Source organism: Dendrobates tinctorius, unplaced genomic scaffold (genome assembly GCF_039654945.1).
Source record: "Dendrobates tinctorius isolate UK_male_01 unplaced genomic scaffold, ASM3965494v1 ptg000191l, whole genome shotgun sequence".
NCBI classification, from domain to species: domain Eukaryota; kingdom Metazoa; phylum Chordata; class Amphibia; order Anura; family Dendrobatidae; genus Dendrobates; species Dendrobates tinctorius.
In genome coordinates, this window is record NW_027361858.1 from 1,162,603 (window position 1) to 1,184,410 (window position 21,808).

Below are 21,808 nucleotides of genomic sequence, written 5' to 3' on the forward strand. Positions count from 1 at the left end.
AAAGCCTGCTGTAAACAGTCACTAAAAATAATATTTATTAGCTGTTCACAAGGCAATAACACGTATTCCTGGTCACTGCTAGGTGCAGCTGTGATTGACAAACAGTCTTTGGCCATGGTCGCAGGTTCAGTATTTTACATCAGTATTTACAGTTGTGTGAAAAAGTATTTGTCCCCTTCCTGATTTCCTATTCTTTTGCATGTTTGTCACAGTTAAGGTCAGTGTTCATGACTCCACCATAAGAAAGAGACTCGGCAAAAATGGCCTGCATGGCGGAGTTCCAAGTCGACAACCACTGCTGAGCAATAAGAACATAAAGGCTCATCTTAGTTTTGCCAGAAAACATCTTGATGATGTCCAAGACTTTTGGGAGAATACCATGTGAACTGATGAGACAAAAGTTGAACCTTTTGAAAGGTGCATGTCCCTTTACATCAGGTGTAGAAGTAACACAGCATTTCAGAAAGGGAACATCATACCAACAGTAAAATATGGTGTTGGTAGTGTGATGGTCTGGGGCTGGTTTGCTGCTTCAGGACCTGGAAGAGTTGGTAAGTGGAACATCGAATTCTGCTGTCTATCAAAAAATCCTGAAGAAGAATGTCAGGCCATGTGCTTGTGATCTCAAGCTGAAGCGCACTTGGGTTATGCAGCAGGACAATGATCCAAAACACACCAGCAAGTCCTCCTCGGAATAGCTTAAGAAAAGCAATAGTAAGACTTTGAAGTGGCCTAGTCAAAGTCCTGACTTTAATCTTATTGAGATGCTGTGGCATGATCATAAAAAGGCGGTTCATGCTTGGAAACCCTCCAATGTGGCTGAATTACAACAATTCTGCAAAGATAAGTGGGCCAAAAATCCTCCAGAGAATTGTAAAAGACTCATTGCCAGTTATCGCAAATGCTTGATTGCAGTTGTTGCTGCTAAGGGTGGCCCAACCAATTATTAGGTTTAGGGGATAATCACTTTTCACACAGGGACCTGTAGGTTTGGATTTCTTTTTCCCTTAATAATAAAGACCTTCATTTAAAAACTGCATTGTGTGTATATTTGTGTTATCTTTCTCTAATATTTAAATTTGTTTGGTTATCTGAAACATTTAAGTGTGACAGACATGCAAAAGAATAAGAAATCAGGAAGGAGGCAAACACTTTTTTCACACAACTGTATGAGCCAAAATCAGGAGTTGAACATTTAGAGGAAAAGTATAATAGAAACACGTCACTACTTCTGTATTTGTCACCCACTCCTGGTTTTGGCTTACAAGTGCTGATATAAAATGCTGATCAAATACTTCCAAGAATAGAAGATATTAATAGGGAAGAAGTTACAGAAAAAAATGTGCTATATTAATGACAATTAGTGGAATCCAAGATAGCTCCATTTCTGTATTTCACTATGGTCCCTGTGGTCTCATGAATTACACTTCTTCATTCCCAGTCTCCAATATTTACTGGGTTTTTGCTTTTGGGAGCATATGTAACCATGGAGTGCCAGGATAAGCTATCTCAAGAGACTTTTACATCATTCTTTAATAAAGAGCAAGTGGTCCCTCTAGTGGAAAATACAGAATGAACAACTTTATTTTGATGCATGTGAGCTCATACATTTTAATGATGACTCAAAAAGCAAAAGAGATTTTTTAATGTTTCTTTATGTTTTTAAAAATAAACATAATTACAAATAGCATTAGTAAAAATATTTCACTTATTTTTTGGGGGTCTACCAAGTGCTAGAGCCAGCAGAACAATCTAAAAACATCTTTGAACCGCCACCATATTTGATGCAGGTACTGGGTGCTTTTATTAGTAAGCTTCATTCCATTTTTGGTAAATGGTAGAATGATGTGCTTTACCAAAAAACTCTATCTTGGTCTCATCTGTCCACAAGATGCTTTCCCAGAAGGAATTTCACTTGCTTTCATACATTTTGGCAAACTGACTCATACATTTTGGCAACCTGCAGTGTAGCTTTATTATGTCTCTGTCTCAGCAGTGAAGTCCTCCTGGGTCTCCTGCCAAAGCGTTTTATTTCATTGAAATGTCGATGGAAAGTTTGCACTGACACTGATGCCCCCTGAGCTTGAAAGATAGCTTAAATTTCTTTGGAACATGATTGGGGCTGCTTATCCACCATCCAAGCTATCCTGCGTTGCAATTATTCTGCCTTCAGGCACGCTGACACGATGTGCAATCCAGCATACAGTATAAACCACAGCTCTGTCTTCCAAAATAAGCAGACTGTTCTCTGTAGTCTAACTTGTTTATTTGTGAAGAGTATTGAACATGCGCCATAAAACTACAAGGAATACAAATAACATGCATAAGTATTGGGCAGATGATCATAGCTAACACAATCACAGAAGTGTACATTGAGATGCAAACATTATATAGGAATACATTAGTTTATGATTACATTTACTGAGAACTGGCAACTAAAGGGTTAATGACAACTCTTGGCTGCTAGACAGTAAATAACACCTCTCTGAATCACTGCATTGCAAGAAAGATTAAGCTTACCAGATATGCTTTAAGCCGTGTAGTGACTCAAGTGGAGAAGTTGCAGGAAAAACAAAGGTTACACAGGAGGACAAAATATCATGTGCATCCTATGAGATCCACAGAAGCAAAATGGCCCTTCTTCATCACAGAATACATTGCTTCCTTCCCAGAAAGCACTGCTTTAATCTCATAGTGCATTTGCCATTTGCTTCTGTTAAAGTCACAGGCTTTATAATGCTATTGAAGACACTGCTATAAATTCAGCCACCACTAGATGGTGCTATAATTAACCCAGCAATAATCAAACTTTCTTTGCCCTATTAAGAGGGCAGAACACTCCCCACTTGGCATTAACTAATACCACTTACAGGCTCTTTAGGCGAAAGCAATATAATTAGCTCCACAACTGGTCTGAGGAATAGTTTACTCTCCCCAGCCTTCCACACTTTGAGCTCGACCTTGCGCACCATCTTATCTTTGCTTGGGAACACCTTGGTGATTAGGCCCAGAGGCCACCCATTTCGATGTGACTGACTGTCCTTCATGAGCACAATATCACCGGGTTTGATGTTCGGCTTGTCGATCTGCCACTTCTTCCTAGGCTGTAAGGTGGAGAGGCATTGCTTTCTCCAACTGTCCCAGAAAGTATTGGAGAGACTTTGAACTTGTCTCCATTGATGTCTGCAGAGGTCCTTGTTGCTGAATTCTCCCAGTGGAGCGCTAGGAGTGTCAGTTTTCTGAGTGAGTAACATGGCGGGAGTGAGAATGGTTGGATCTTCAGCATCACTTGAAAGTGCAGTCAATGGTCTGGCATTTATGATGGCTGAAACTTCTGCCAAGAATGTGTCATGATCCATGCTGGATCATGACAGATATAAACCACAGGTAACCTTTTCTTCCTAAGCTGTGCTTAAGGTGGATTTTTGCCCCTGGTGGCCATTAGGATTATTGCACTGTAGTGTCGTTTGTTCTAAGTTTGCCCCCGGTGGTGGTGAGCGTCGTTGCACTCTTGTTTCTTCAGTTAAGTGCACATGATTATAATGCAGGTGTGATTGCTGGCTCTGCTATAAAAGAGTCACAGGTGTTGCAATGAGTGTTGGTGATAGTGTCATTTCAACCATCCTTGGTGGAGGAAGGAGCTGGAGAGCAGCTCTGACAAAGCCTGGTGTGAAAGGAGTCATAGGGGATTTCCTTAGCTCTGACAGAGCTTGGTGGCAGCGATTCAGGAGGAGAGGTGCATTCTGGTGGTGGACTCTGTTGCCAGGAGCAAGTGCAACAGAGTAAAGCTAAGTGGTGTTCCCTGTTTGTGCTTTTCCTTAGTGTGTATTAGTGCAGCGGTGGAGCCAGTGCCTGCGCCACCCAGCTCCCTAGCAAGGGATAGGTGTAGGGTGTGCTAGGGCGACAGGTTCGTGATTGGCGCCTGGTGCGGAACGGCATAGGGAACGTTAGGAGCGTTAGGGACACTGACTTAGGGGAGTGCAGGAGGTCTCCACGTCCCCTGTCCCTATCGCAGGGCACACCGTTGTAACTGTTTCCCTACCCCTTGTCTTGTTGTTTTAGTTACCGGCCTGCAAGTTGTGTCACACAGGACAATATCACGTGCTGCGTCTTGTTACCGGCCTGCTGGTCGCGTCACACAGGACGGGTCAACGTGACAGAATGTAGTCAAACCTTTGTGTGTGAGTCTTATGCTACCTTCTTGCAAGAAGATAGAGTCTAAGATTCTGCATGCTATTTCTATCATCCTCTCCCAAGCACCTCCCATGTGAGAAGAGTGTGGTAAATTGAACGTCCAGGTCCATACCTGTTCACTCAGGTATCTTTCCACACTGGTAATGTCTAGGTTGGAAAGAGTTTGGAGTTCTTTCACTGCTCCCACGAAATTTGTGCCTGTTTCAGAGCAAATGTGTTTCACAGTGCCTCTGATGGCAATGAAGCGTCGGAGTGCATTTATGAAACTTGATGTGTCCATGGATTCAATCACTTTAACCCCTTAATGACCGCCGATACGCCTTTTAACGGCGGTAATTAAGGGTACTAAAACCACAGCGCCGTTAATTCACGGCGCTGTGATTTAAGTGAATAGCGCCCCCCAGTGTCGGATTTTCTCCGGGGTCTCGGCTGCCAGGGGTAGCCGAGACCCCAGAGAACATGAATCGGTCGGTTTTTACCGACCCCCGCTTTTGCGATCGCCGTTATTAACCCTATAACGGCGACCGCAAAAAAAAAAAAAAGCCGCGATTTTACATTTAATTTCTCTCTCCTCTGATGTGATCGCACATCAGAGGAGAGAGAAATAGGGTCCCCAATCCCCCCGGTACCTCCCCGTGGCCCTCCGTCCCCTCCCGGTGGTCCCACGTCCCGCCGGCATCCTCCGATGGGCGCCGCCATCCTGAAAATGGCGGGCGCATGCGCAGTGCGCCCGCCGGGAATCTGCCGGCTCCGGCTGGCAGATTCCATTCATTATTTTGATCACTATGATAAACGATCATAGTGATCAAAATAAAAAAATAGTACATAACCCCCCCCCGTTTATCACTCCCTTATATAGGCCAATATAATGAAATAAAGAAAATATTTTTTTTTTCATTTTCCCATTAGGGTTAGGGTTAGGGTAGGGTTAGGGTTAGGGTAGGGTTAGGGCTAGGGTTAGGGTTAGGGTAGGGTTAGGGCTAGGGTTAGGGTTAGGGTTAGGGTTAGGGTTGGGCTAGGGTTAGGGTTGGGCTAGGGTTAGGGCTAGGGTTAGGCTAGGGTTAGGGTTAGGGTTGTGCTAGGGCTAGGGTTAGGGCTCGGGTCACGACTAGGGTTAGAATTAGGGTTAGGGCGAACTAGAATTAGGGTTAGAATTAGGATTAGGGATTAGGGTTGGGATTAGGGTTAGGGTTGGGATTAGGGTTAGGGGTGTGTTGGGGTTAGGGTTGGAGCAAGAATTGAGGGGTTTCCACTATTTGCCAACTTTGGGGGTCTAAAAATTGGGGTCTAAAAAATCACTTTTGTGGAAATAAAAAAAGACTTTTTGTTTTCACGGCTCTGCGTTTATAAACTTTTGTGAAGCGCTTGGGGGTTCAAAGTGCTCACCACACATCTAGATAAGTTCATTAGGGGGTCTAATTTCCAAAATGGGGTCACTTGTGGGGGGTTTCCACTGTTTAGGCCCATCAAGGGCTCTGCAAGCGCAACATGATGCCCGCAGACCATTCCATCAAAGTCTGCATTCCAAAATGGCACTCCTTCCCTTCCGAGCTCTCCCATGCGCCCAAACAGTGGTCCCCCCCACATATGGGGTATCGGCGTACTCAGGACAAATCGCATAACAACTGTGCAGGTATGATTTCTTCTGTTACCCTTGTAAAAATAAAAATTTGGGGGCGAAAAGATCATTTTTGTGGAAAAAAATGGATTTTTTATTTTCACGGCTCTACATTATAAACTTCTGTGAAGCACTTGAAGGTTCAAAGTGCTCACCACACATCTAGATAAGTTCCTTAATGGGTCTAGTTTCCAAAATGGGGTCACTTGTGGGGGGTTTCCACTGTTTAGGCCCATCAGGGGCTCTGCAACGCAACATGATGCCCGCAGACCATTCCATCAAAGTCTGCATTCCAAAATGGCACTCCTTCCCTTCCGAGCTCTCCAATGCACCCAAACAGTGGTTCCCCCCCACATATGGGGTATCGGCGTACTCAGGACAAATCGCATAACAACTGTGCGGGTATGATTTCTCCTGTTACCCTTGTAAAAAATAAAAATTTTGGGGCGAAAAGATCATCTTTGTGGAAAAAAATAGATTTCTTATTTTCACGGCTCTACGTTATAAACTTCTGTGAAGCCCTTGGGGGTTCAAAGTGCTCACCACACATCTAGATAAGTTCCTTAATGGGTCTAGTTTCCAAAATGGGGTCACTTGTTGGAGGTTTCCACTGTTTAGGCACATTAAGGGCTCGCCGAACGCAACATGGCATCCGATCTCAATTCCAGCCAATTCTGCGTTGAAAAAGTCAAACGGCGCTCCATCCCTTGCGAGCTCTGCCGTGTGCTGAAATAGTGGTTTACCCCCACATATAGGGTATCGGCGTATTCAGAAGAAATTGTACAACAAATTTTGTGGTTGATTTTCTCTTTTAACACTTGTGAAAATAAAAAAAATTGGTTCTGAAGTAAATTTTTTGCAAAAAAAAGTTAAATATTAATTTTTTCCTTCCACATTGCTTTAGTTCCTGTGAAGCACTTAAAGGGTTAATAAACTTCTTGAATGTGGTTTTGAGCACCTTGAGGGGTCTAGTGTTTAGAATGGTGCCACTTTTGGGTATTTTCTGTCATGTACACCCCTCAAAATGACTTTAAATATGATGTGGTCCCTAAAAAAAATGGTTTTGTAAATTTTGTTGTAAAAATGAGAAATCGCTGGTCAACTTTTAACCCTTATAACTTCCTAACAAAAAAAAATTTTGCTTCCAAAATTGTGCTGATGTAAAGTAGACATGTGGGAAATGTTATTTATTAAGAAATTTGTGTGACACATCTCTCTGATTTGAGGGCATAAAAATTTAAAGTTTTAAAATTGCAAAATTTTCAAAATTTTCGCCATATTTCCATTTTTTTCATAAATAAACACAAGACTTATCGAAGAAATTTTACCACTAATATGAAGTACAATATGTCACGAAAAAACATTCTTAGAATCAGCGGGATCCATTAAAGCGTTCCAGAGTTATAACCTCATAAAGGGACAGTGGTCAGAATTGTAAAAATTGGCCTGGTCATTAAGCTGCAAACTGGCTCTGTCGCTAAGGGGTTAATGTGGACCGCTCTGAAGGACATGCAGGTAAACATAACTGCCCAGCATTTTGCATTGGCTTGGACTCTTCTAGTATGCTGTGCAACCACAGACCACGGCCCGAATGCATCCAGTCCAACTTTGGTAAAGGGAGGATCCATACTAAGTCTGTCTGATGGGAGATTGGCCATCTTTGGGCTTTGAGTCGCGCCGTGGAGTTTGCGACAAATCACACAGTTGAAGATGAATTTACTCACACATCTCTTTGCTCCGACTATCCATAGTCCAGTAGTTCATAGTATCCCTTTGGTAAACAATCAGCCCTGATGTTTCACCAAAATATGATGATGCTGTACGAGCAGAGTAGTCACATGGTGATGACCAGGAATTATTACAGGGTGTTTTTCCACTAATTCCACCTTGGCTTACTGAAGACGACTTCCAATTCTTATCAGCCCATTTTGGTCAACTATTGGATCAAGCTTTTTCAAGACACTGTCTCTAGAAATGGGTTGACCTTTGCTAAGGTTGTCTACTTCTTTGGCGTAACACTCGCGTTGTATGGTACGTATTATAGTGTTTTTGGCGTTTTCCAGGTTAGGAGCGGTAAATGCATGTCTGCAATGGTGCCAACCTTTACAAGACTTCTGACTGGTGGATCATGTTGTCCTCTGGGGTTTAAATGGTAGAGGGGCCATCCAACTCTTTGACTCATCTCTTACCACCTCCCGATCCATGATGTCCAAAAACAGTCTGTCTTCTATGGACATTGCTACCTTGTTGTCCTCTCTTGTTCTGTGGAAAACTGTGCACCCTATGTGATCTTGGTCGCCGTCACATGAGTGGTCTTCACAGGAAGGATCAGCAAATGGACAAGGTAGAGGAGCATTGTGTGGCAATGCTTTTACCAGGAAGCTACACTTACATGGCTGGAAGAGAGATGGACCTCCATGTTCAAGAGTATTGGTAAGCATGCTGTCAACTAAGGCTGGCTTGTGTGCTCCTCCTAGGCAAACGTCCCCTATGATGACCCATCCAAGGTAGAGCCTTTGTGCGTACGGAGCATTCCTGGAGCCGTTTATACATTCTCTAGACTTGTGGACTTGTAGAATATCTCTCCCCAGAAGTAGAGCTATTGGGATTCCGGGATCTAGTTCAGGTATCATGTGGGCTATACGCTTTAGATGGGGGTTATATGCTGCCACCTCCCGTGAGGGTATTTCTGACCTGTTGTCAGGAATCGGGTTGCACTCCAGGATGGTAGGTAATGATAGGCAGGTCTGGCCATCTATGGACTCCACTTTGTATCCTGTTGCTTTTCTCCTCGCCGTCTCAACGGTACCTGAACACGTCCGCAGGGTGTAGGTAGAACCAGGGCCTACGATGCTGAAGTTGTCAAACAAGATGGACCTGGCTAGAGACCTGTTACTTTGGTCATCCAGGATTGCATAAATCTTGAAGGCCTTGTCCTTGAGGCCTGCAGGATAGACTCGGACAAGGCAGATTTTTGAACAGGACCTTCCTCCTGTGAGTCCTCTACAGTAGAGTTGGGCGACTTTTGGTTTTTTAGGGTCGCGTTTCGTTTCGTGAAACCCGACTTTTCCAAAAGTCGGGTCGAGCAAGATCGTCCGATTATAGGGAAAAGTCGGGGTCGTACCGAAACACGAAACCCAATGTAAGTCAATGGGGAATAAAAGTCGGCAGTGAGAGGAGGACAGGAAACACACCAACAGTGCCCATTTGAATGCCAAAAGCATCAATTCTTCTTACTTAAGCTTGTCAACCTTAATTAACTTCATAATACAAGTTACGCACTGAACAAATGGGGGTTATTTGGCTACAGTTGTGGGGGGGGCTGGCTCCAGGTTTTCATGTGCCCTGGGTGAAAGAGCGCCCCTTTAACACATACCACAACTCATCATGCTCCGATACGGCAGAGAAATAGCGGTATAGTACAATGAAAAATACTTCACTTTTTACATCTCAAGACGAGGCCCATCTATTTCTCCATACAGAATCATTGGTCCCATATAATGTTTGAAACAGTATATGATGAGCTCCACATAATGCTACAGTATATGTTGGTCCCCATGGATGAAGCTCCACTGTCTTATGGGCCCAAATAATGCTCCAAACATAATGGGCCCCATTTCTAATGCTCTAGTGTATAATGGGCCCTGTAAATGCTGCTCCAGTGTCTGATGTCCACCTTTGGAATGTTCCAGTGTATGGTGGGCCCCATCTATCATTCTCCAGAGTATAGTGCTCCCCAAAAATTGCTGTCCCAACATTGCAAACAATCAAATAAGTCTCCTCGCTAGGGAATCCCTGTACTTATCTGGACTCCTCGTCGTCCCCATCTTCCATCTCACTGCACAGTATTTCAACTTTGCAAGTGCTGTGATCCTGAGCAAGCAGGGGGGGCCCACTCGTTGGCGACGGCACTGGCACAGGGCCCCTGATAGTACGGTGGTGTGTCTGATGGCGGGTGGGCCGAACCTGCACTTTCATCTGCAGCTTCCTCTTTGTCACCGTGTAAGATGGAACTGTATATGGAAAGGATAACCTGAGTTTCATCAGGGTCAGATTCAGGCCGTGTAGCGTGCGAGGGGAATGTAGTGGTCTGGGTCAATGTACCAGCAGATTCATCGAGCAGTGGCTGGGCATCAGTGCACTTGTGTCGCCCCCAGGAGTACGGTCGCAACAGTGGCATTACCTTCTTCCTAGGGAGTGTGATGTCATGCTTGGGAGCAACGAACGATCTCTCTAGCAGGTTAACTGATTGGGCGGCATTATTCCCACGAGTCATGACCCTCCAAACAGCGCTCATGAAGGCAAAGTGTTTGTTTTACGTGGGCAGTATGGTTGCAAAGCTGAACCTTAAAGGAATGTCCAGAAGGGCACCACCAGGAGTGGAGCCTACGGTTAAATTCGACTCCACCTGGGAAACCTCAACCATGCCATCTACAGAACAGATGCACACATTGCAAAGCTTAATTCCGTTAACGAACGAGACTCCGTCATGCCCCGCGGTCCGAGTCCGGCTTACTAGAGGGACACGTGAGGCTCTGGCACATGAGATTGGCCAATAACTGGTGTGTCATGCCCTTACATGTCCGTGGCTGCATGTGCGCTACACTGAAAAGGCCAGCGTTTGTCGCTTACAGGTGCAGATAACCCGCTGAACGTTAGTGATGGGGATCACTGAATACAATTATTACCCGCGAACAATGATTTCTCAGTAAGTGCAGGTCAACCGGAGTTCCGGAATTAGGCCTAACCATCATTCCTGAAAAAATGAAAAACTTACGTATGCAAACCACAGGTGCTGTAGCTTGCTTAACAGCTCGCCAGCCGTTCTCACGCCCAGTATGCATTACACGTGATTGCACAAAGGTGAGAAAGGGTACCGTATCCCCAGATAACATGTATGGATAGCGTACACATTCAAAATATATGTCTATACATCAGGAGGCAGGCTCAGATGGTGTTAGGCCCAGTATGGATTGCACGTGATTGCACAAAGGTTAGAAAGGGTACCGTATCCCCAGATAACATGTATGGATAGCGTACACATTCAAAATATATGTCTATACATCAGGAGGCAGTCTCAGACGGTGTTAGGCCCAGTATGGATTGCACGTGATTGCACAAAGGTTAGAAAGGGTACCGTATCCCCAGATAACATGTATGGATAGCGTACACATTCAAAATATATGTCTATACATCAGGAGGCAGGCTCAGACGGTGTTAGGCCCAGTATGGATTGCACGTGATTGCACAAAGGTTAGAAAGGGTACCGTATCCCCAGATAACATGTATGGATAGCGTACACATTCAAAATATATGTCTATACATCAGGAGGCAGGCTCAGACGGTGTTAGGCCCAGTATGGATTGTACGTGATTGCACAAAGGTTAGAAAGGGTACCGTATCCCCAGATAACATGTATGGATAGCGTACACATTCAAAATATATGTCTATACATCAGGAGGCAGGCTCAGACGGTGTTAGGCCCAGTATGGATTGCACGTGATTGCACAAAGGTTAGAAAGGGTACCGTATCCCCAGATAACATGTATGGATAGCGTACACATTCAAAATATATGTCTATACATCAGGAGGCAGGCTCAGACGGTGTTAGGCCCAGTATGGATTGCACGTGATTGCACAAAGGTGAGAAAGGGTACCGTATCCTCAGATAACATGTATGGATAGCGTACACATTCAAAATATATGTCTATACATCAGGAGGCAGGCTCAAACGGTGTCAGGCACAGTATGGATTTGACGGCCCAGACTACACAGCGGAGGAGCAGGGAGAGGTAAAGAGTGCAAATGCTGGGGCCCTGCCCAAGCAAGGGGGGCCCACTCGTGGGCGTCGGTACTGGCACTGGGCCCCTCATAGTACGGCGGTGTGTCTGACGGCGGGTGTGCACCACCACCGTCAGAGACACTTGATTGCACTATGACGGACCCTGTGCCAGTGCCCGCTCCCAAGAGTCGGCCTACCCACCTGTCCCGGGCAACGGCACTCGCACGGTGTCGTGCGCTAGGTGGTGACCCCGGCCATGGGGGGGGGAGGCAGCACAGTTAGGGAGTTTTAGAAAGTGGCATATGTTGATGTTGGACATTCAGCTGATGCAAAAGGTGAAATAGGTCAAGTCCCAGGAAGAGGTGGACCAAAGCAAGCCATTTTTCTGTCACCCTATGTGTCATCAGGGGAAGGTGGGACAAAATCCTTGGAAACCCATGCATGGTTCATTTTAATGAAGGTTAGATCATCCACATTTTGGGTTGACAGACGGGTCCTTTTTTCTGTCAGGATTGATCCAGCTGCACTGAAGACTCTTTCCGATAGCACACTTGTAGCTGGGCAAGCGAGCTCCTGTAAGGCATATTGTGCCAATTCAGGCCAGGTGTCCAGTTTAGCGGCCCAATAGTCAAAGGGGAATCACCTGTGTGGGAGAACATCGATATGGGAGGAAAAGTAGTTTGTAACCATAGTTGACAACTGCTGTCTCCTGTCACTTTCCATCGATGCAGTATTACCAGTTGTGTGAGCGGTACTTGAAAAATCAGTCCACAACATTGTCATGAAACCCCTGTCTCCAACGCCACTTCTGCTGTGTGCACCACGAACACCTCTGCCAAGCTGACCCCGGACCGTACGGCTCGTGTGAGAACCATCACCGCTGCTGTGTGCTGGGAATGCCTCAAGCAACCGATTTACCAGAGTTGCTTGTTTATTAGCCAATATTAGGTCAAGGTTCTCCTGTGGCATGATGCTTTGTAATTTGCCTTTATAGCGTGGATCCAGGATGCTGGCCAACCAGTAGTCGTCATCGTTCATCATTTTGGCAATGCGGGGGTCCCTTTTTAGGATCTGCAAGGCATAATCTGACATGTGGGCCAATGTTCCCGGTGTCAATGATGCACTGCGAGTGCTGGTTGGAGGAGCACTTTCTGGCAAAACCACATCCCTCCAGTCACGCACAAACCCTGTACCAGACCTTGCCACGCCAACATTTTCACTTGCCCCACGAGATGCATCCTCCTCCCCTAAGTAATTATCCCCATCATCCTCCTCCTCCTCCTCTTCTTCCTCCACCTCGTCCAGGAGAGGTCCCTGAGCAGACAATGGCTGAATGTCATTAAGGATTCCCTCCTCCTCTTCCTCCTCATCAACATTGGCTGCAGAAGCCTGCTCCTTAAGGTGCGTCAAAGTTTGCATGAGCAGACGCATAAGTGGGATGCTCATGCTTAGGATGGCGTCGTCTGCGCTTACCAGCCATGTGCATTCCTCAAAACACTGAAGGACTTTACAGAGGTCTTTCAGCTTCGACCACTGCACACCTGTCAACTCCATGTCTCCTCTCAAAGTGCCTGGCCGTGTATCCTCCCACAAATGCATTATGGCCTGCCTCTGCTCGCACAGCCGCTCCACCATGTGCAGGGTGGAGTTCCACCTTGTTGCAATGTCGATAATGAGGCGGTGGTTGGGAAGGTGGAGCAATCGCTGTAGCTTCTGCATACGAACGGAGTATACAGGCGACCGGCGGATGTGCGCGCACAGTCTTCGCACCTTCTGGAGCAGGGCTGTTAACTCCGGATAATTTTTGAGGAAGCACTGCACCACCAGGTTCAAGGTGTGAGCCAAGCAAGGTATGTGGCTGAGTTTTGAAAGGGCTATGGCTGCCACAAAATTACGGCCGTTATCACTAACTACCTTGCCTGCCTCAAGATGTACACTGCCCAGCCATGACTCAGTTTGTCCTTCAAGTACTCGGCCAACACCTCGGCGGTGTGTCTGTCACCCAAACACATCATCTGCAACACAGCCTGCTGACGCTTTCCACTAGCTGCTCGATAGGGGGACACCTCGTGTGCAACAGTGGCAGCTGCAGATGGAGTGCTCATACGACTGCGCTCTGTGGACGAGCTTTCGCTTCTGGAGGAGGAGGAGGAGGAGGGTCGAACGCCTACAGCCAACTGTTTCCTATACCGTGGGCTAGGCAGCACTGTCCCACCACCGCTGTCCCCTGTGGACCCTGCATCCACCATATTAACCCAGTGCACAGTGATGGACACGTAACGGCCCTGGCCATGCCGACTGGACCATGCATCAGTTGTGAGGTGCACCTTTCCGCTCACTGACTGCTTGAGTGCATGGACAATGCGGTCTTTCACATGATGGTGGAGGGCTGGGATGGCTTTGCGAGAGAAGAAGTGGCGACTGGGTAGGTCATAGTGTGGTACTGCATAGGCCATGAGTTCGCGGAAAGCTGCGCTTTCCACCAACCGAAAGGGCATCATCTCAAACGAGATTAGTTTGGCAATGTGGGCGTTCAAACCCAGTGTACGCGGATGAGAGACTGAGTACTTTCTTGACCTACTCATAGTGTCTGGGAGGGTGAGCTGGACTTGAGAGCTGCATATGGTGGAAGTAGTGGTGGACAGGGCGGACTGAGAGAGGGTTGATGATGGTGATGGAGTTGTTGTTCTTTCTGATGGCCTAGAATCAGTCTTTCGTTGATATAACAGTGGGATTCCCTGACTGCTGTGGCCTTGCAACGACACCTCAACATTTGCTGCTGTGCTAACCGGTGGGCTTACAGTGGGGGAAACAATGTAGAGTTGCTGACTACCTTCGTTGTGATCATGCAACTGGTATTCAAATTTTTCCCTCGGCTAAAGGTCTTTGCGCACTTCTTACAGATAACCTTGGCCTGATCATGAGGATTTTGTTCAAAAAAGTGCCACACTGCACTCTTCCTACTTTGGCAGACATTTTGCGGCCTAGCACGCTGTGATCTTTTGACCCTCTGGACAAGCGGTCCAGCAACTCTTTTGATTTTTGGAACCTGTCTTTGGAGTTCTCCGGGCCTGCCAGATAACAGCTGTTGCGATGTCGATGTCTGCTGTGGATGCTCCTCATCTGAGCTATTGGAAGCAGCACCCTCTTCCCCCAATGGATGCCAATCTGGGTCAACAACTGGGTCATCCATCACCTCCTCTTCAATGTCATGTGCACCTTCCTCTGTGTCACCGTGTATGGTGGTATACTGTGCGGGAAGGGGCACCTGAGTCTCATCAGGGTCAGAATATGGCTCTGTACACTGCGAGGACAATGTAGTGCTCTGAGTGAATGTACCAGCAGAATCATCCATCAGCAGCTGTGCATCAGTGCACTCCATGTCAGATTCATCTTGGCCTGGGTAATTCACCATTTGACTTGATAATCCAGGCATGGTATGTGAAAACAGCTCCATGGAGTAATCAGTAGTATGGCCTGTGTCATCCTTCAATCTTGGTTGGGGTGAAGGACACAAGGAAAGGTGTGGTTCATGAACATGAGCCTCCAATGACGACTCAGTGCTTTTACTTTTTACAACTGAAGAAGAGGAGGCGATAGAGCTGGAGGCTGAGTCAGCAGTGTAAGACAAAACTTTTTCCTGATGCTCTGGCTTTAAAAGCGGTTTGCCAACTCCTAGAAAACTAAGCCTTCGAAGCCTTATGGAGCCAGGCTCAACACCTCCTGCATTCGGTCCTATTTTGCTCTTGCCACTACCATCAGATCCACCACCAACACCATCATTACCAGCTGCCAACCCCCACCCAATTCCACGGCCTCTTCCACCAGCCTTCCTCATTTTTGGTAGAAATGTAGACAAAATCCAACAAACTATATAGTAATGTAAAACAAGGTACAAGGTGTCTATAGGACAGGGGAGATTTTGAATTTCTGCTCACACTAGTGGACACTGGACACTTTTGGATTGTGTGAGGCCCACTGAATATCTGAGCGCTATGTCACAGGCTCGATGGCACAGCTGTGACCAAAGTGACTAGAGGATAAGGGACATTTTGAATTTCTGCAGACACTTGTGGACACTGGACAGTTTTGGATTGTGTGAGGCCCACTGAATATCTGAGCGCTATGTCACAGGCTCGATGGCACAGCTGTGACCAAAGTGACTAGAGGATAAGTGAGATTTTGAATTTCTGCAGACACTGGACACTTTTGGATTGTGTGAGGCCCACTGAATATCTGAGCGCTATGTCACAGGCTCGATGGCACAGCTGTGACCAAAGTGACTAGAGGATAAGGGACATTTTGAATTTCTGCAGACACTTGTGGACACTGGACAGTTTTGGATTGTGTGAGGCCCACTGAATATCACAGCGCTATGTCACAGGCAGAAATTGACTAGTGTATCACAAACTACAAGGTGTATGTAGAATTGGGCAGAGTAGGAATCTCCCTAGAGTGCAGGTCTGTAAGAACGGAACATGTCCTCGACTTATTCTCACAGAGTGACACAGATAGCTTCACTGTGGCTGTGATAACAGCCGTTACACGGTACTGTGTGAGGAGCGTACACCGCTGTATGGTGTGAAAACATGCACGCACAGTACCTCAGCAGGACAAAAAATAAAAATTGGGATTGCTTTTAAAAAAGCAGTTTGCAGCTCAGTACCTCAGCAGGACAAAAAAAAAAAAATTGGGATTGCTTTTAAAAAAGCAGTTTGCAGAGCAGTGGGTAAACAGCAATGCAGCTGTCAGGAAGCCTTAGAAGGCAGCCCAACAACCAACACCACTGATACACCACAATATAGCCTCCCCTTGCACTGCACACACAGTGACTGGTGTGTTGTACAGGCACAATCGCTAGCAGCAGAAGCAGTTTTTTTTTCTTCTTCCCTGCCTAACACTCTCCCTACAGAATCAGCAGCAACCTCTCCCTATGCTAAGATTGGCAGAAGTAAGATGGCGGTCGGCGTGCACTCCCTTTTATACCCCCTGTGACGCCCACCAAAGCAAGCCAATCACTTGCATGCCCTTCTGAAAGATGGTGGTGACCCATGCCTATGTCATCACTTTGCCCACAGTGTTCGTGGATCCTGATTGGCTGAAAAAGAGGGCAAAACAAACTTTTGAAACGCGACTTTGGCGCGTAAGTCGCCGACCTCGTGGCCGACCTCATCCTAGGGTCGGGTTTCGTTTCATGAAACCCGACTTTGCCAAAAGTCGGCGACTTTTGAAATTTTTCGACCCGTTTCGCTCAACTCTACTCTACAGATCTCAGTACATTTAGAGCTGGCCACAGGGGTGTCTTCGTCAGTGTCCTTCTGCATCCCATCGTGTTCTTCTGCTTGCGACAACACTCGTGGAGGTGATCCAGGGTGCAAGGCTGTATTGAGATCCGTGCTGCTGCATTCTGAACATTTCACGCTAGCTTCACAGTTCCTGGTGAAGTGAGAGGTTGCAGCACAACATTTGAAGCAGATGTTGTTTTCCTTGAGGAAACCTTTGCGATCCTCTAAAGACTTCTCCCTGAAGGCTCTGCATTTTAGTAGAGGATGTGGTTTCTTGTGTAGAGGACAATATTTACTGACATCCTGAGGTTTGTTCTCGTCTGGAGGGGGTTTATTCACCTTGTGAGGAGGGCCTGTGGAATCAATGTTAGTTTCGTGGACTGCCACGGGTGTCTTACAAGGTTTGACACCAGTGGCAGTGGAACACGACAGACTAAAATCCAAACTAGGGTAATTTCTAATCCTAGATTGGTGACAAAATCAACAAATACATTGAAAGGAGGAAATGATACATTATGATTGTGTTTATACTCTGAACCACATGTAATCCACTTTTCTTGTAGGTTGTAAGGAAGTTTCTGTACTATCAGATTGACACCCCTAGCGGTATCTAAGAATGCCAATCCGGGCAAGTCTCCTTCCTGCTGGGCAACCTGCAACTCATTCAATAAATCTCTCAGTTCTCTAAGCTTTAGATAACCTTTAGGTCCTATCTTAGGAAAATCCTCAATTCTTTTATATAAAGCATTCTCTATGACTTCTACTGCCCCATAGCATTCATCGAGTCTTTCCAACACCTTATGTAGGGCTGTGCGAGGATGCGTTACATTAATGTCTCTCAGTCTTTTGACATGCTCGACTGACTCACTTCCAAGCCACTTTACCAGGAGATCTAACTCCTCACCACAAGAAAGGTCCAGACCATGAATGGCGTTCCAGAACGAGACTCGCCATGACCGATAGTTCTCGGGTTTGTCAGTGAACTTTACAAGTCCCTTTGTAACCAGTTCTTGGCGGGCAAGGAACTTTGCAAGGTCTTTGATGGCTCCATCAGCGCTGGCATGAGCCGGTGTGTGATAGTCATGTCTAGTGTGTGGTGCATCACCATACCTGTAAGACGCTTGTGACTCCGGATAGTCTGTGCAGTACCTTGTTGGTGAAGAAGGTGACTCTTTAAGGCGGGATGGGAGCTGTACCTTCCTTTCAGTGGAAAGGTAGCTGTAGTCGACATCTCTGTGCTGGACATCTCCTCGCCTATGGTAGTGAAGCTCGGGGTTGGTTTGCTGGTAATCGGCATGGGCTGATCGATATGATGCACCAGGGCTGTCATCTACGCCGGAATGTTGACGGATGTACTCTGCGACGCGTTGTGCTGGATCTTGCTGCTCTAGATCTGGACTGAGAATGCTGCTGTGTCTCTCAGAATCAGGATCTTTCATAGCTTCCAAATACTCTGCTTTAGCTATTGCAGCTGCTGTCTCTTTGTCTGCCGCAAGTCTTTCTAGCTCTTCTTGCAAACGAGTGGTTTCTGCATCTTGATCTGCTTGTCTCAGCTTTAGATGCATCTCTTGTTCAGTGAAGGAGGATCTCGCTTTGGCTGCTTCAGCCTCAGCGCAAGCGACAGCAGCTAGCTCTGCTAAGGACAACCTGCTGGAGCTTGCTCGTGACCTTGTTTTGAGTGAAGATGTACTTTTCCGAGACATTGTGCGTTTAGCTGAGTACTGCTGAGTATATTGGAGGGAAACAGTCTGTGTATGGCGGGCTTCCGCATGGCGGGAAAGATGTAGCACTTCTTGGCGGGCTGCAGTGGCGTGCTGCGGCTGTATGGCGGCTGCTGTGATACCCGTATGCAGAGCAGTGAGTGTTAGTGGTCCCGTACAGTCTATGCAATCACCACGTGCGACCGGCGGACCTTTACTGAGCCCTGGGCTTGTCTCCTGGGGCTGTACGGCGGCTGCTGTAGTACCCGTATGCGGAGCAGTCTGGGTGATAGCGGTCCCTTACAGCTTGAATTCACTGTCGCAAGCGTATGGCGATCTGTTTTACTAGGCCCTGGACTTGTCTCCTGTGGCTGTATGGCGGCTGCTGTAGTACCCGTATGCGGAGCAGTCTGGGTGATAGCGGTACCTTGCAGCCTGCATTCACTATCGCCGGTGTCTAGCATCTGTTTTACTATTCTGCCTTCAGGTACGCTGACACAATGTGCAATCCAGCATACAGTATAAACCACAGCTCTGTCTTCCAAAATAAGCAGACTGTTCTCTGTAGTCTAACTTGTTTATTTGTGAAGAGTATAGAACATGTGCCGTATAACTACAAAGAATACAAATAACATGCATAAGTATTGGGCAGATGATCATAGCTAACACAATCACAAAAGTGTACATTGAGATGCAAACATTACATAGGAATACATTAAAAACACAAAAATTGAGCTTGGTTTGAGTTGGTACACATGCAGCATATAAATTCATATTCACATGGCCAAAAAGCATACAAAACCTACAAAAGACAAAATGAAAAAACCCTGCTGTAATAAAATAAGTAAAAAGCAAAAGTGCATTTAAATCATACAGAGTTCTTAGTAATACTGTATTTGATCAAACATAGCATAAAAGCCGTCCCACCAGCGACAAGGTGACTCTGTGGACGGGGCGGTCCTACACTGTCTAATATTGAAAACCTTATCATGTGTCAAAGTTGACATCTATGTGAATAAGGGCAGACAAGGAAGTCAGGGGAAGTCTTTAAATACAATTTAATACAATAGACGTCAACTTTGACACATGGATAAGGTTTTTAATATTAGACAGTGTAGGACCGCCCCGACCACAGAGTCACCTTTTCGATGGTGGGACCGCTTTTATGCTATGTTTGATCAAATACAGTATTACTAAGAACTCTGTATGATTTAAATGCACTTTTGCTTTTTACTTATTTAATTACAGCAGGGTTTTTTTCATTTTGTCTTTTGTAGGTTTTATAGGAATACATTAGTTTATGATTACATTTACTGGGAACTGGCAACTAAAGGGTTAATGACATCTCTTGGCTGCTAGACAGTAAATAACACCTCTCTGAGTCACTGCATTGCAAGAAAGATTAAGCTTACCAGATATGCTTTAAGCCGGGTAGTGACTCAAGTAGAGAAGTTGCAGGAAAAACAAAGGTTACACAGGGGACAAAATAACATGTGCATCCTATGAGATCCACAGAAGCAAAATGGCCCTTCTTCATCCCAGAATACATTGATTCCTTCCCACAAAGCACTGCTTTAATCGCATAGTGCATTGCTTCTGTTAAAGTCACAGGCTTTATAATGCTATTGAAGACACTGCTATATATTCAGCCACCACTAGATGGTGCTATAATTAACCCAACAATAATAAAACATTCTTTGCCCTGTTAAGAGGGCAGAACAGCAATCTTTCATCAGTGTTTCTCTGCTGTCCATGTCCAGGGAGATTAGCTACAGTGCCATGGGTCATAAACTTCTTGATTATGTTACACACTGTGGATAAAGGAACATCGAGATCTCTAGAGATAGACTTCTGACTAGAGATGAGTGAACCTTTCAAGGTTCGGTTCGAAGTCAGTGAACAGTCCATCAAAAGTTTCTGAACCCCATTAGATTCAATGGGAGGCCAAACCAAAACGTATACACAACACCTTAATGAGTGACAAAAAGCTTCAAAGGCAGCTAAAATTAGGGGCAGACACTGAAAAGTGGCATCAACTGACTCATAGTAGAAATTTGCAAATGACACAACAGCAGTCAACCATTGGCCATTCATGAGGTATCAGGGTATGGCCTAGCATTTATAGCTTGGAACTGAATTTTCAATGATGACCTGCTGATTAAGGAAGCAGTGTAAGCCTTCCTAGCTGGTAGATCTGATACCTCATGCAACACCTCCATCTTTTTTATTCCAGTCACACTCAGATGGCACAAATATCAGTTTCATACAGTACTATTTGTAGAAAAGTGTAAAGAAAGTAACACAGGTTGTTGACTGATCAATTGACCCATAGTAGAACCTTTTACAATGGCACAGAAGCAGTCAGCCATGGCTCATGCATGAGGTATCAGGGTCTGCCCAGCACTTACAGCTTGGAATTGAAGTTTCAATGGCGACCTGGTATTTAATGGAGCCGTGTAAGCCTTTATAGCTTGAAGACTTGATACCTCATGCAACACCTCCAATTTTTTTATTTTTAGTCCAGTCACACTTAGATGGCACAAACATTAGTTTCATACAGAATAATTGGTAGAAAAATTTAATGAAAGTAACCGGGTCATTGCCGCCACGACATTCCCTGAAGGACCGGCCCGGTACCGAGTACCCCAGGGCCCTGTGGGGCCCGCCAGATTGCGAAAGATGTGTTGTGCTGGGTGACACAAAAGCAGCAGTTATGTTCACTTCCATAACTGCTGACGGAATCTTAAGGGGGTTTTACACATAGCGATATTGCTATAACGTCACCGATTTTATGACGTTATAGCGATATCGCTAGCGATATCGCAATGTGTGATACTTACCTCCGATCGGCTCCCCCGCTGTCCATCACTGATCGCGCGAGAATGTCCAGCTCCATTTCTAGTCGTCAGCTTCCTGCTGGGGCTTCCTGCTGTGACGACGAGTGACGCGTGGATGCGGGCGGGAGGACGCCAGGATCGCTGTGTGTGAAAGGCGAGTATCGTGCGCTGCGTCGCTGCTGCATCGCTGTGAGGTCTGCCTGTGTGGCAGCTCACTAGCGATCATTTAGCGATGCACCAGCGATCCTGACCGGGTCGGATCGCTGGTCGGATCGCTGGTGCATCGCTAAATGTAAAAGGGCCTTTACTCACGCCAACTGTAGGGGGTAAACAAGTTGAGTTTCTGCGGCCAAAGATCTGTATAAGAAGACTTGACATAGTGTTGGAAAAGA

At 46.0% G+C, this 21,808-nt stretch overlaps 1 protein-coding gene across 3 annotated transcripts in view; it reads left to right on the forward strand.

Annotated features, from left to right (window-relative positions):
* Positions 1 to 21,808, forward strand: part of PLPPR1 (phospholipid phosphatase related 1) — a 474,199-nt gene that overhangs the window by 440,534 nt on the left and 11,857 nt on the right. Inside the window, exon 8 of one of the 3 annotated variants that reach the window (XM_073552428.1) lies at positions 213 to 1,034. The exons of the other annotated variants lie outside the window; for them this stretch is intronic. Within the exon in view, the coding sequence (XP_073408529.1) occupies positions 213 to 242 (30 nt within the window). The 3' untranslated portion in view covers positions 243 to 1,034. Of the gene's footprint in view, positions 1 to 212; positions 1,035 to 21,808 lie in introns of those variants that run through there. 3 annotated transcript variants of the gene reach the window in all.